The sequence below is a fragment of the Dermacentor albipictus genome, chromosome 2 (assembly GCF_038994185.2).
Source record: "Dermacentor albipictus isolate Rhodes 1998 colony chromosome 2, USDA_Dalb.pri_finalv2, whole genome shotgun sequence".
In the NCBI taxonomy this organism is placed as follows: domain Eukaryota; kingdom Metazoa; phylum Arthropoda; class Arachnida; order Ixodida; family Ixodidae; genus Dermacentor; species Dermacentor albipictus.
The window spans coordinates 30,502,733-30,516,560 of NC_091822.1; the positions used below are offsets into that span (position 1 = coordinate 30,502,733).

At 46.8% G+C, this 13,828-nt stretch overlaps 1 protein-coding gene across 3 annotated transcripts in view; it reads right to left on the bottom strand.

Moving 5' to 3' along the window:
* Window positions 1-13,828, bottom strand: part of LOC135897748 (unconventional myosin-XVIIIa-like) — a 364,913-nt gene that overhangs the window by 222,874 nt on the left and 128,211 nt on the right. For all 3 annotated transcript variants that reach the window (XM_065426465.2, XM_065426463.2, XM_065426464.2), the window contains exons 10-12: window positions 13,169-13,313; window positions 12,324-12,419; window positions 1,785-1,983 (exon numbers count right to left, since the gene is read on the bottom strand). In XM_065426465.2, the coding sequence (XP_065282537.2) occupies window positions 1,785-1,983; window positions 12,324-12,419; window positions 13,169-13,313 (440 nt within the window). The remainder of the gene's footprint in view (window positions 1-1,784; window positions 1,984-12,323; window positions 12,420-13,168; window positions 13,314-13,828) is intronic.

The window sequence follows — 13,828 nt, forward strand, 5'->3', positions numbered from 1 at the left end:
CTCTGCTGTTGCCAGAGTGCCGCCTCGCAACAGTGATAAGGACGACACTCAAAACGACAGCACGGGTGACTCAGGCCCGACAGTGGCAGAAGTTGTATGTGAGCTTCATGAATGCAATCGTTGCGACGAGAACAGCACCCCGCAATGAAAAGGTGCCCCGCGACTTCTGCAGCGCTACCGCGCCTGTGCACAGAGAATATGTAATGCCAATGAGGAATCTGCCATGTGAGTGTTTGCCAAGAAGAGAGGGCTGGATGAAAAGTTGGCTCACAGCTTCAGCAAGTTTGAGGCCGCTGTCGTCGCTGCTAGGCCGCCGCGGCATCAGACAAAAATAACATGTTTGTCGCGCGAAGTAAATAAATACTGCATGTTTTTTCCCCTTTCATCACACTCTCTCCGAGTTCCGTTTTTGACAGGTAAGTGGGCGATGTCATGCTATTTCGGTTAAGCAGTACTACCGTTTAGTACATACGTTTTCCGAGCTCCGGCCAACTACCGTTTAACGAGGTCTCCCTGTACAGTCAAGCTACTACCAAAGAGAGGCATGCTGCCTCCTTGATAACAAGCTGAAGTATCAAATTCCGCCAGTGGATGGCCAGGATGTGCATGTTCAGCACTTCTTTGCGAGCACATTCGTCGCTGTGTGAAAAGTGTCCTATCACTCGAAAAAGACTGTGGGACGAAAGGTACCTCCTAAGAGCATGGAATCGCAAGTTGATCATCTTTCTAAGTAAGCTGGTAGCTCTGATCGTTCTACATCATGTGGCAAGTGTCGCATTCTTAGCTCATAAACATGCTCGGCTGATGAATTCATTGCAGTCACTGAAATTTTTGGGGAGAGGGCGAAATGATTTCACATGAGCTGTCGCTGTTTTGGGGCATATTTATGATTGTTGCATACATCTGATAAGCATTATTTATTGTGAAATACAATATGCGCATTGTAACTTGCTGACTTGATTGCAGTTATAGATAGCCACAATTATTGCTATATACTCAAAATAGTTTTGTCTTTGGTCACTGTATTTTTTACCAACTACGTGGCACCTTACATTAATTCAGTGTGCTAAATGGGGAAATTTCCAACATGTAGATGACATTGGTAGGGCCTACTAAATTTTACAGGGCACAACAAATATCCCTAATATCTATTTGTTCAATAAAGTGCTTCAGATATAGTGCTTTGTACTATCAAATTCAGTTTAAATGCAAACAGCAGTTAAGATACAGAGTGTCTGGCTTTCTGTACCTGTAATGCGGTAGGAAATGCAGAATGCGCTTGTTGAGTGCTTCAAGCACCATACAGTGGTCTGCACCTAGTGGTGTCACCCCACCCCATGATGAAAAGACTTTCGTACTACGAATCAACGGCCAGGACACATTAAGTTCCGTCAAACATGCGAAACCTGCTTTCCTGAAACCTACCACTGCAAACCACATTTCAACTCGATTCCAGGAGCAGCTGAAGCAGTTGCATGCTCAAGGACTTTTCTTGCCAGCGTCATGCAAACATGTGCAGTGATACAACTTTGTTTTTTGAGGCGGGCCTCCTGTGGTGTTGCCCCAGCACTGGTGAAGACAAAGTATAGATGGCATGCGGAAAGAGGTATAAAGACTATCTCTGGTTTCTCTGTCTTGTGCACTGCATTGTTTGCACTACAACTTAATAAGCACAGTCACTTCATAAGCCAAGAGGCGTCTGCCCTTCACATCCCAAGGTCCAAAAAAGGGTCGAATGGAGGGTCCTTTCGGAATGAAGGTGATAATTCCCAGCAAGTAGGCACCTGGTCATATCGCTCCTGCTGATTGAGGAAAGTCCACTGGTGAAAGAGCAGCTGCAGTCGCTCCTGGATGTAGTTGTGGCAGAGCTCTTCCAGGGTGGCTGCTGCACTGCCCCCTGCACCGGTGCCACTCTGGGGCTGGAATCCAGGGCAGTCCAGAACTTGCACTGCAGCTACGCTTCGGCCGGAGCCACCAAGTGCACTGCGCACAGGAGTAAGACGACATGGCTCCACAACTACGCGTGACACCACTGCTCTAAAGCATGCTGCCACGTGGCGGAACTTAGGTAGCAGCTTTTGTAGTGAGGATAAGAACATCAGGCAGTGGAAATAGCACATTAATTCAAGGCTGCAAACCTCCGGAAGTAATTTGCTCATAAGTCAGATACGTTCCTCACATTTTTGCAAACAACATTCTGTTGAACTCATCCCTATTTTCTTTCTTTTGTCTTTTTGCAAGGATGAGCTTATCTTTATGCAAAATGATGCAACCTTTATCATTTAGGTAATGATTATCTTAGAACACATCATTTGTGCAGCCATTAAGGTGAAATGTTGTCTCCATAGGAGTTGACATGCTTTCAAAGGGCTTTAGTTACATAATTACCAAAAACTCATGCAGCAGAGGAGTAAGAACTAACCAAATCTGCCACCCTTCTAGCTACTTCAGCACTAAGAATCATCCAAACCTGCCATAACCAAGAATGACGATTTGGGTGAGGCAATAATGCGTGGACTGGGTCCAAGTAAGACTGAGATAAATGAAAACCAGAGAAGAGGCACGGACACACAAAGTTCAACGTAGCGCTACACCTATCTGTCCGCTGTGTCGCATGTCCTTGTATTTCTTTCCTTGCAATGCCTACCACTCAACCAGTGACTCTCATCCTATGAAAAACACAAGTGACATCATGAGAGCCACACGACTTCTTCACAATCTTCAACTAACAGCTAAGAAAGAAGTGAGGACTGAGGTTGCATTCTGGTTGATCACTTTTGAGGCTACAGTAGGCCTCCGTTAATTGAGTTCTGTTAATTAAATCTTTTGGTTTACTTGATCCCGAACAAATGTCCCAGCTGGCACCATGTATTCCTATGGGGCCAAAGTTTCATTGTTTTGATCCTGAAATTGGCCTTCATTGAATAATTCGAACTTGGCTGGTCAGCAAGCACGTGCCTGACCCCAATGGTGACCCTAATGACTCCAACAGTGGCAGGGTCTGTCTTGGTGGCGCTTAAGGTGTGGTGAATGCGTCAAACACACATCAGCTCCCATCGAAAATGCCCATTTTTAGCCTGCCTCAAGAAGATTTTAAAGCATACAGGGTAGCTCACAATGGATTATTACAGTATTTACGCGATTGTAATGCATGCCTTTTTGTTTCCCCAAAAAATGTGTGTGAAAATTGCTAGCAAGATGCAATCCAATATGAAGCCAAAACAAAAATGTTCACAGTGCTCGCAACAGCTTACTGCAAGAGCCAGCCTAGCCAGCGTCATCGTCATTGCCATCCCAAGATAGTGATCATGGATGGTGACTCCTGACAACAAATTCTCACATAACACGACAACAACACAGTCTGATTATAAAAGCACTTTAAAACAATAAGTTATTTCACTTATGTAGTCGTGGTCCACTATCCCATTAGGGATCATTGCAGAGTCGTTTGATAAATGCGGAATATCAAATGTGCTATGTACGGAGGCCGAGATGTGGTTTTTCATAGAGAGTGATTAAGCGCTGCCTGAGAGAGGCAATGATAAATTTCCAATCTGTGAAGGTAAAGTTGCCTGGTTTCATCTTTTACTTATTGCCAGAATCAGATGCACGGCACATTTTTCCTGCCTAAAAATCGGGTGTGTGTTTGATTTCTACTTTGTTTAGGAAATCTACTGTCATTTCTATCTTACTGTTTTGCTTTGAACCCATAAAAGATGGGTGTGCATTCAATTCAGGGGCATCTTAGAATTGGGAAGAACTGGGGCAAATAGTACTGCCAAACGAATCAGTGATGTGTTTTGCCCTTTTCTCCAACTTGTTTAATTCAACATTCCAGATAATTCAACAAATTTCGCTGGTACCATCAGGGTCAAATAAACAGAAGCCGACTGTATCACATCCAGCCGTGTGACGACCTGGGCGGAGATTTGCTGCTACCGGAATAAGAAACTGTACACGCCGTCATTTTCCCATGAGACGGGTGGCTATATACACTTCTTGATCGAGCCTTTTCTTGTTCACACGGGATTTAGTGGGCGCAAAACATATATGATCGCAGTCTGCAGCAGGGAATAGCAGCATGTTTTGATTATCACCCATTAAAAGCGTGCACTAAGCTTCAGACGGCACCACATGCTGTAAAACAGATAGGCGAAGATGCTTATCGGAATAGGATTGGCAGTGATAGCTGCGAATGCGGCGTGCGACGACCCGGGTGATGATTTGCTGGTACCGAAATGAAAAACTGAGTGCACGGGGGCGTTTTCACGTGAGACAGGTGGGCAACTATTGCGGTGAAGCTGCCATATATTGACACTATATTGACACGTGTACTTGTTTATCGGGCGATCACGTTTCACCACCTAACAAATGTTATCACACAGCGCAAGATGCGCCTGCATGTATCGGAAGTTATTGGAATGTTATCGATCGTTCTATTCGCTGTCTGTCACCGAACCTTGTATAATCTGAATGAACTATGTAATCTGATTGCATGTATATGCGACGAGAATAGTGTAGAACTTTGTAGAAGACACGATGGTCCCAGCAATTACTCTGAGATATTTGACGACTGATGCATAAAAGCCGACGCGCTTGACCCGCTCATCAGATTTTCGACGATCACCAGCTGTGTTCAGCGCTATCGTTGTGCTTTAAGTGGAACTTACTTTTGAAGGCACAAGTTCGCGCAATAAAGATTTAGTTTCGCCATTTACGGTTTTGCAACTGTGTTTGTCACAGTCACAACCACGTGACATCTGGTGGAGGTGCTGGGAAATGCCCGAGGAGAAGAAAGTCCACCTGCTCATGCATGGTGTGAAGGAAGAACTTTTTGGCGGAATGATACGAAGCCCACCAAACACCGTCGATGAGTTTCTTCGGGAGGCCACCAGCATCGAGAACGACACTGGAAATGACGAACTGGCAATTCAACCGCTGCACGAACTCAACAAACTATGCCAGAGTTAAACCCTGGCCACCGACGATCTGCGTGAGACTATCAGAGCGGCCGTGCGGGAGGAGCTTCAGTACCTGTTCCCTTCATCACAGCCTCAAGTGGCTTCGATTGCCGACGTCATACATGAGGAGCTCCGATGATCACTTGGAGAAACCTCTGAATCGGGGCACAGTCAACCACAAGCTATGACGTACGCTGCTGTGGCCTGTCGTCACATCCCCCCTGTGCAACCGCAGCAGGGCCCAGTGACACCACAGTTCCGTCGTCCACCACTGTCGCTGCCAGCACACAAACCCATTGCCTGGCGCAACATTCCAAGGAACACAGATGTCTGGCACGCTCCCGGCCACTGCCCACTCTGTTACCACTGCGGAGAAGCGGGTCACGTCTATGGCTGATGCCCATGCCAAGAGGTGGGACTGCGAGGGTTCGCCGTTAACGCACTGCAACCACAGCTTGGTGAACGACCTCGCAATATTGCTGACTACCTCGCCGCCACTCAGTGGAGCCCTCACCAACCATCCCGTTGCCCATCACCAGTCCGCTATCTGTCACCGCAGCGCCGACCATACACTGGCCCAGTGCGGGGCCAGTCTGCGAGCCCATATCCAGAAAACTAAAAGCAGCAACCAATGGAGGTGCAGTTGCTGTTCGTCGAACTGACCAAGAACCTCTGCCGCCGACACAGACGCTGAAAATTGTTTCTCAACAATATATCAATGAGACGCCTCCATCCCAACGAAGCCTGGAAGCAAAGAATACGCCGACGAAAGATGACATGCAGATGCGACATTCCAGCTTCCGATCAAGAAGACACAGCCATGATCCGACGCCAAGACCTAACTGCAATGCAAGACAATGAACCACTGACCTCGACATGCTTCTCGATGGCCACACAGTCACTGGCTAAGTGGACACAGGAGCCGAAAGGCCCTCAAATTTGGACAGCTGGGGGAGACCTGATAGCACCAACTGGAATCTGCCGTTGATTACCATTAATTACCGTTAATGACCGCACCTACCCTGCCACCTTCGTTATCCTTAAAGGGGTGGAGACATGAAAATTTTCATTCATGCGTTCATCAATTCAAGCATTGCGTACTGCTTCAGGAAGCACGATACACACCACAGGATTCATATATACCCGATAAATAATTTAATAATAGCATTATTATACCGAACGATTTCGGTTTCGGTTTCTGGGCTCCTGGTGATGCTATGACGTCATACGAGAGGAAACGCAACACGGCTTGGTCACGTGGGTAACAAAAATAGTGACGTAAAACTATGCTGCATCATCTGCTCACGCATACGCATGCTCTGCCAGCAGAGATAAACAACTAACGATTCGAAGTGTATGTCGTGATTATTATAATTATTCCAAAGAGCGACAACAACGGTAAGAAAATATTGCGGTATTGTGAGAGTCGGTGATTCATTCTGAAGCGCCATAAGCTTTAGCTTTGAAGTGAACTGGAAAAGGCCTAGCGACGATATTGGCAGCGCCGAACAATCAGAGGCGGTAAGGCTGCCGTCGGTGCCAGAGTGACCACTCCTCAGTCGCTGATCAGCCACTTCGCCGTACGGCTGCCGCACAAATGGGTCCCGAGCCCGTCCTCTCTACGACAAGGAAATCTCGCTATTCGCAAGCAAAACCGGCGTCGCACGGGGGCCCGCGAACGGCAAAAGGCATGCGGCGAGTTTCTGTGCCGGTAACGTGGATGGGCCTTCACACTGAGAAAGCCCAAGCGAACGAGAGACCACTCCGAGCTGCCGAACTATGCGACTGGCAGATGCTGCATCAACTGCTCTCCGCGACAGCACTGTGCATGTCTCAGTTAGCCAGGGGCCAGGGTTAGCTCGGTTACAGTGTTCTAGAAGCCTGTAGCATAGAGAAAGGATCTTTAGAATGACAGGAAGGTGAGCTAGTTAGTTAGGATTCATAATGCAAATTAAGGGGCAATTGCGTTCATACACGGACACAAGAGGAGAGAAGCGGACAACATGAACGCCGCATATCCTGATCCCTTTCGGAGATGGTTGGCTAGTGTTACACTCAACGTGCAAAGGCCCGCCATCCCGATTACCGGCACGGCAACTCGCCGCACGCAGTTTGCCATTCGTGGGCCACCGTGCGGGGTTCGTGTTGTCCACTTCTCTCCTCCTGTGTCCGTGTCTGCACGCCTTACCCCTTCTTTGCGTTAAGAAAGGATTTCTCTATGCCTGTAGCTCGGTCATAGTGGAGGCTATGCTCGGTCACTCGGCTCAACAGGCTTCGTAATCGGCATTTCATCGCTACTCATCATACATCACGTTTTTATGCTAGCGTGCTATGACGTCAATATTTTCGTTCCTCCACTGTGACGTCATAACTGTCGCACTAGCAATGGGTCTCGACCACAAGAAGGAGTTTTAATGACTTTTTGGAGCTGAATTAAAATTATTCTGAAATGTTTGCAGCGTCCAATACCTCGGTGTGGGTGTCGTTGCATACGGAAGCAGCCTACAACATAATTTTTATAGCCTCAAAATTTGGTGTCCCAACCCCTCTAAATAGTGCTCACGGGACGCAATTCTCAGCATGGACTTTCTGAACCAACATGGCGCAATCATTGACCTGAAGTCAAAGTCGATAACGCTATCCGAAGACCAAGCAATACCACCAGACAGCTTTCATAGTCACCATGCCTTGAGCATGGTCAAAAATTAAGTCAGTATCCCGCCCTGCTTCAGAATTGTCATTTCCATCAGCACCAAAACACCTGCCGATGTAGAAGGTGTCATCGAGGGTGACCAACGTCTGCTGCTCAACCTTGAAATCTGTGTCATTAGAGGGATTGCTCGACTGCACGGAGGAAAAACGAAAGTGTTGCTGACAAACTTCATCCAGGAGTTTGTCAGGGCACGATGATCGCATACATCGATGAAATTCTGGAAACCAGCAATGCATTTGTCCTCTTGGATTCTGCCACATCTACCCCGACGACCATAGTTCCCGAATGAGACTTCGACATAAATCCAAATCTTCCCATGATTAAGCAGCAATAGCTCAGAAGTCTGCTCCAACGATACAAAGACTGCGCTTTGACGTCATCGAGGATTCAACAAACACCAGTCACAAAGCATCGCATAATCACCGAAAGGTTTGCTCGACCACTCCGCTAGAGCCCTTACCGAGTTTCGACACGAGAACGTGAAGCTATAAGACAACAAGTTGACGAAATGCTGCACAACGACATCATTCAGCCATCAAAAAGCCCGTGGGCATCCCCTGTTGTCTTGGTGAAGAAAAAGGGCGGAACCTTATGTTTCTGCGTCGATAATCGTCGACATAATAAGATCACAAAGAAGGATGAATACCCCCTACCATGGATAGGGAACACACTGGAGCGGCTCTGCAATGCTAAATACTTCTCGTCGATGGATCTCAAGTCCGGCTACTGGCAAATGGAAGTCGACGAGAGAGATCACGAAAAGACCGCCTTCATCACGCCAGACGGCCTCTATGAGCTCAAGGTCATGCCATTCGGATGGTGCTTGGCACCTGCAACGTTCCAGCGCATCATGGACACAGTGTTAGCATGTTTGAAGTGGCAGACCTGCCTTGTTTACTTGGATGACGTCGTCGTCTTCGCCGGAAATTTCGACGATCATCTTAGGTGGCTTGCGACAGTACTAGAGGCCACCAAGTCATCAGGGCTCACTCTGAAGCCAGAAAAGTGCCGCTTCGCTTACGATGAACTTCTGTTCCTAGGCCACATCATCAGCAAGTCTGGAGTCCATGCCGACCTGTAGAAGACAGCTGCCATCGCAAAGTTCCAGCAGCCCATTGACAAGAAGGCAGTGCATAGATTCCTTGCATGTGTGCCTACTACAGGCACTTTGTCAAGGACTTTTCACGCATCGTTGAGCCGCTGACACACACATCTAACGAAATGTGATGTGAAGTTCAAGTGGGAAACGCTGTAGGCAGGTGCATTTCAAGAACTCAAATGATGCATGCAGTCGTCACTGGTACTTGCGCACTACGACAAGGATGCCGATACAGAAATACACACTGACGCCAGTAGCCTAGGCCTTGGTGCCATACTAGTCCAGAGAAAAGACGGACTTGAACACATGATAGCTTATGCTAGCAGGTCATCGTAAAAAGCAGAAGGCAATTATTCTACAACCAAAAAGGAATGCCCCACCATCGTTTGGGCTACATCAAAATTCAACCTTACCTATATGGCAGGCCATTCAAAGTCGTCTGCGACCATCACGCGTTGAGTTGGCTAGCACATTTAAAGGACCCTTCAGGTCGGCTGGTACGGTGGAGCCTAAGACTGCAAGAATATGATATCACTCCAACCTACAAGTCCGCACAAAAACACTCTGATGCCGACTGCCTATCACGTGCTCCCATTGACTCACCTCCGCAAGATGACGAGGATGACAGTGCCTTCCTTAGAATATTAAGCATGGAAGACTTCGCTCAACAGCAACGAGCAGACCCGGAACCGAAAAGCCTCATCGAGTATTTGGAAGGGCACACTGACGTTGTCCCTAGGGCATTTAGGCAAGGATTGTCTTCGTTCTTACTTCATAACAACCTACTCGTAAAGGCGAACTTCTCACCAGTCCGCGCCAACTACCTTTATGTTGTTCCTTCAGCACTGCGTCCAGAAATACTGCACACCCTACATGACGATCTGACCACTGGACACGGCGGATTCTCGCGGACACCATCGAGGATATAGGAAAAGTATTACTGGCCACGCCTGACCGTTGACGTCGCCCGTTACGTCAAGACATGCCAGGACTGTCAGCGACGCAAGACAAAGCCGACAAGGCCATTGGGATTAATACAGCCAATCGAGCCTCCTTGCCGACCATTTCAGCAGATCGGGATGGACATGTTGGGATCCTTTTCGACATCAACAACCGGAAATGGTGGGTCGTAGTGGTGACGGACTACCTCACCTGCTTCGCTGAAACGAAAGCTCTGACAAAAGGTAGCGCAGCCAAAGTGGCGAAATTCTTCATCGAGAACATCCTACTGCGACATGGCACCCCAGAAGTCCTCATCACAGACAGAGGAAAAGCCTTTACAGTGGAGCTCAGCCAAGCCATTCTGCAGTACAGTCAGGCAAGCCACAGGAGGACAACTTCCTACCACTCACAGACGAATGGTCTTACGGAGCACCTGAATAAGAGCTTCGCCGAAACGCTAGCAATGTACGTCAACATCGAACAAAAGAACTGGGATGCCGTCCTGCCGTAAGTAACCTTCGCCTACAACACGGCGGTGCAAGGAACAACACAGATCATGTCGTTCAAGCTGGTTTAAAGCAGGAACCCAACAACAACTCTCGACGCCATGCTGCCACACATCACCGACGATGAGAATCTTGACACTGCCACCTGATGACGTAAATCTTGACATTGCCACCTATCTCTAGTGCGTCAAAGAAGCCCGACAGCTCGCCTGCCTACGGGTCAAGAACCAGCAGCGTACCAACACTACAACCTCCGATGATGCTACGTCGAGTACCAGCCCGGTGACTGTGTTTGGGTTTGGACCCCGATACGCCGACAAGGACACAGTGAGAAACTACTGCGACACTATTTCGGACCCTACAAGAATATCCGACGTATTGGCGAACTGCACTATGAGGTTGTGCAAGACGGCATTTCACATTCACAGTGGAGTTGCGCATGATCTGAAGTGGTCTAAGTGGTGCATGTTAAGCTCTTTTACATGCGCTGACGAACTTCATTTTTTTTTTTGTTTTTCTTGCTACAGGCGTTTTTGTTTATTACTTTGGTTTTTTTGCAGCATCGGGTTGATGCTTTTTAAGAGGGGGGTATTGACACGTGTACTTGTTTATCGGGCGACCATATTTCACTGCCTAATAAATGTTATCGCACAGCGCAGGACACGCCTGCATGTATCAGAAGATTCTGGAATGCTATCGGTGGTTCCTTCCACTGTCTGTCACCGAACCTTGTGTAATCTGATTGCATGTATGTGCGACGCGAATAGTGTAGAACTTTATGTAAGACACACGAGTCCCAGCGATTACTCTGGAACATTTGACGACTGATGTATAAAAGCTGATGCGCTTGACCCGCTGATCAGATTTTCGATGATCACCAGCTGTGCCCACCGCTATCGTCGTGCTTTAAGTGTAACTTGCATTTGAGGGCACAAGTTTGCCCAATAAAGATTTAGTTTTGCCATTTACAGTTTTGCTACTGTGTTCGTCACGATCATTACCACGTGACAATATACTGATCTCGATCACACATGTATCGTGTATTTCCTTATTTACATAGGATCTAGTAGCCGGAAGATGTATCATATGATCACAGGTAGGCGACGTACTGAACGTTGGTGCCGAAAAATCATGTATTCTGGGAACGTATGAACCGCTAAAAAATGAGCGTAACTCTATTGGGTCATTTTTGGTGTTCTCAATTGCAACCGTTGGCGCCAGGAAAACAATCGTAACAGGAGCGTATCAACATGGTTCTACTGGATTTAGCAGTCATTAACGGACAACTGGAACACATATCGTTAATGGCGACTGTGGCAGTAGAAGGAGTTTTTGAAATGAAAGGGCTCCACTATGCAGTGACACAAATTTTTAATCTAGCAACTTAGCATGAATAAATGATTTTTCACTTACCGCAGCACTCTTTTCACTCAAATTTCACAATACCACAGTATTTTGTTCATATAATGTATTAAAATACTTAGCTTCATTATTTGCCTGGTTCATCCAGAATTTTATTTGCTAACAGCACGCAAAAGCAGCCAATGTTTCGACAGTAGCCAACTTCTTCAAAGGCAAAGCAACCATGGCGGCATTTCATTTCGTCAACATGAAGCAGAAAAACAACAGGACTAACTTCTTTAATGAACAATACATGCAAATAAATGCAATATTATGAAGTTGCAGTGAAAACCAAGTAGAAGCAACCGCAAATTCCTTGAAGTGGATAGAATGTGAATCATCAAAGTGGTTTTGTCTGCCTGCCTGAGTAGCATTCTGTGTTTTAACTTCTTTCACATGTGCCCTGGTCTAGCAGAGCTCCTAAGGGCCCAGACGTGCAAGCAATATCTTTTTGTATTATGTTCAGACATAAAATAAAATGACATACAATAAAAATGCAGGTCAATGTGTATCAAAGGGATGGTGAAGCATGCACAAAAACTAGGAAAAGACAACGTAACACTGAGGTGAGGCAATCCTATCCCAACTTCCCCTGTCCAAGTAGTTTTGTGCACTGAATGAAATGAAAGGCCATAGCTGGGAATTAGTCAGCTTTACGTGCTCCAAGATTCTGTCCACAGGAGGTCGACTGTCGTACTCACCGGTTAACAAGAGACACTACTGCATTGAACACTTCCTGGTACAGGGAGGCCACAAAGTCTTGCAGGGGCTCTGCAGGATCTGCCGCTGCATCTCCTCTGCATACAACATTCCAGGAAACAGCATTCAAAAGAAAAAAGAGTAGCGGGCATTTATTAACAGATCAATAACATCTGTTAAGCATAAATGTATAAAAAAAAGTGCAGGTTGCTTTAATCTACCAGTGTGTGTTACCATTTACGAAATCTCAGACACACAGAAGAGAGCAGCAGCCATAGCAACGATCATCGCTGTGTTAAACCACAATACATTACTAATATTACAAAGTCAATATACGTTTATGAAGATTATGTTGCTAACAGATTGACAGCTAAGTAGAGCATAGTTGCTTATTCCAATTATTAGTTTTACATCTTCTGGTTGAAGTCAGTGTACCAAGATGGCACCACGAGAACTGCTGCTCCTGCTTATGTCTGTTATTTCAGTGCTTTGTAAATGGGAACATATGTACAAAAGCAATATCTTTCCAGTAATTAAGAGCAACTACACCGTATTATCGATGATGACAACAACACTATCTTCAAGTCCATGTTTACAAAAATCAATACGACCACATGAGAAAAGATAAAAAGAAGAGCAAGAACATTAACCAAACTGCACCCAATATGCTACCTTAAGCACTGAAGAATAAGAAAGAGGGCAACAGAATAGAGCGTGAACACTCGCATACATGCACATTTCAAAAGAGGCACATATGCACGTAACCACAGGCACCCTGCCCCATAATGCATCCCACTGGTGCCACGACCAAGCCTTGGCAACGCTAAAGCGCACGCTTCCTGCCTACCGTGCAGGCCCTCTGCTGTTGCCTGCAGCCGTCAGCAATGGTGAGTCCAGGGCTGCCTTGGAGAGGTCCTCGACTGATGTGCCGAGCAGAAGGGATGCTCGCTGGGCACTTGCTGCTCGTGCAAACTGCACCCGCCCATTCGCACCTGCACAGAAAGAACCTGATGTGACAATGCACACTGAGCTCGGCAGCCCTTGATGCCAAGTCTGCCCTCTGCAGAGGTGAGACTGTTGTCAATGAAGTAAGCACACTTCTCAAACATGTAACAGTACGATCACACTAGCAAAAAAAAAAGCACACACAAAAAGCCACTTGCATCGAGGTGTACCAACGTTGGCATGGCCACACAAGTTGGCATCTGCCCCGCTTCAGCAGTCACTTGCTAGCTTCACATTCTGCTGTGACCACCACGGCTATCATCAGCAATGATTCCTGATGGAGTCAAGAGAGGGATGAATTAACTGTCTGCTTTTCAGTGGTCTCCTTGTTTGGCAGCGCATGGCATGCCACAAGGAGTAAGAGCAAAAAAAAAACATTGCCACTTGCCTGTTCTCGTGGTACACACTATGCTGCTACTGTGGCTGCATAATTCAAAGAAATCTATATAGAACTCATATAACTTACACTGTCAAATTACACTCACGGAACATAAGAGCTGGT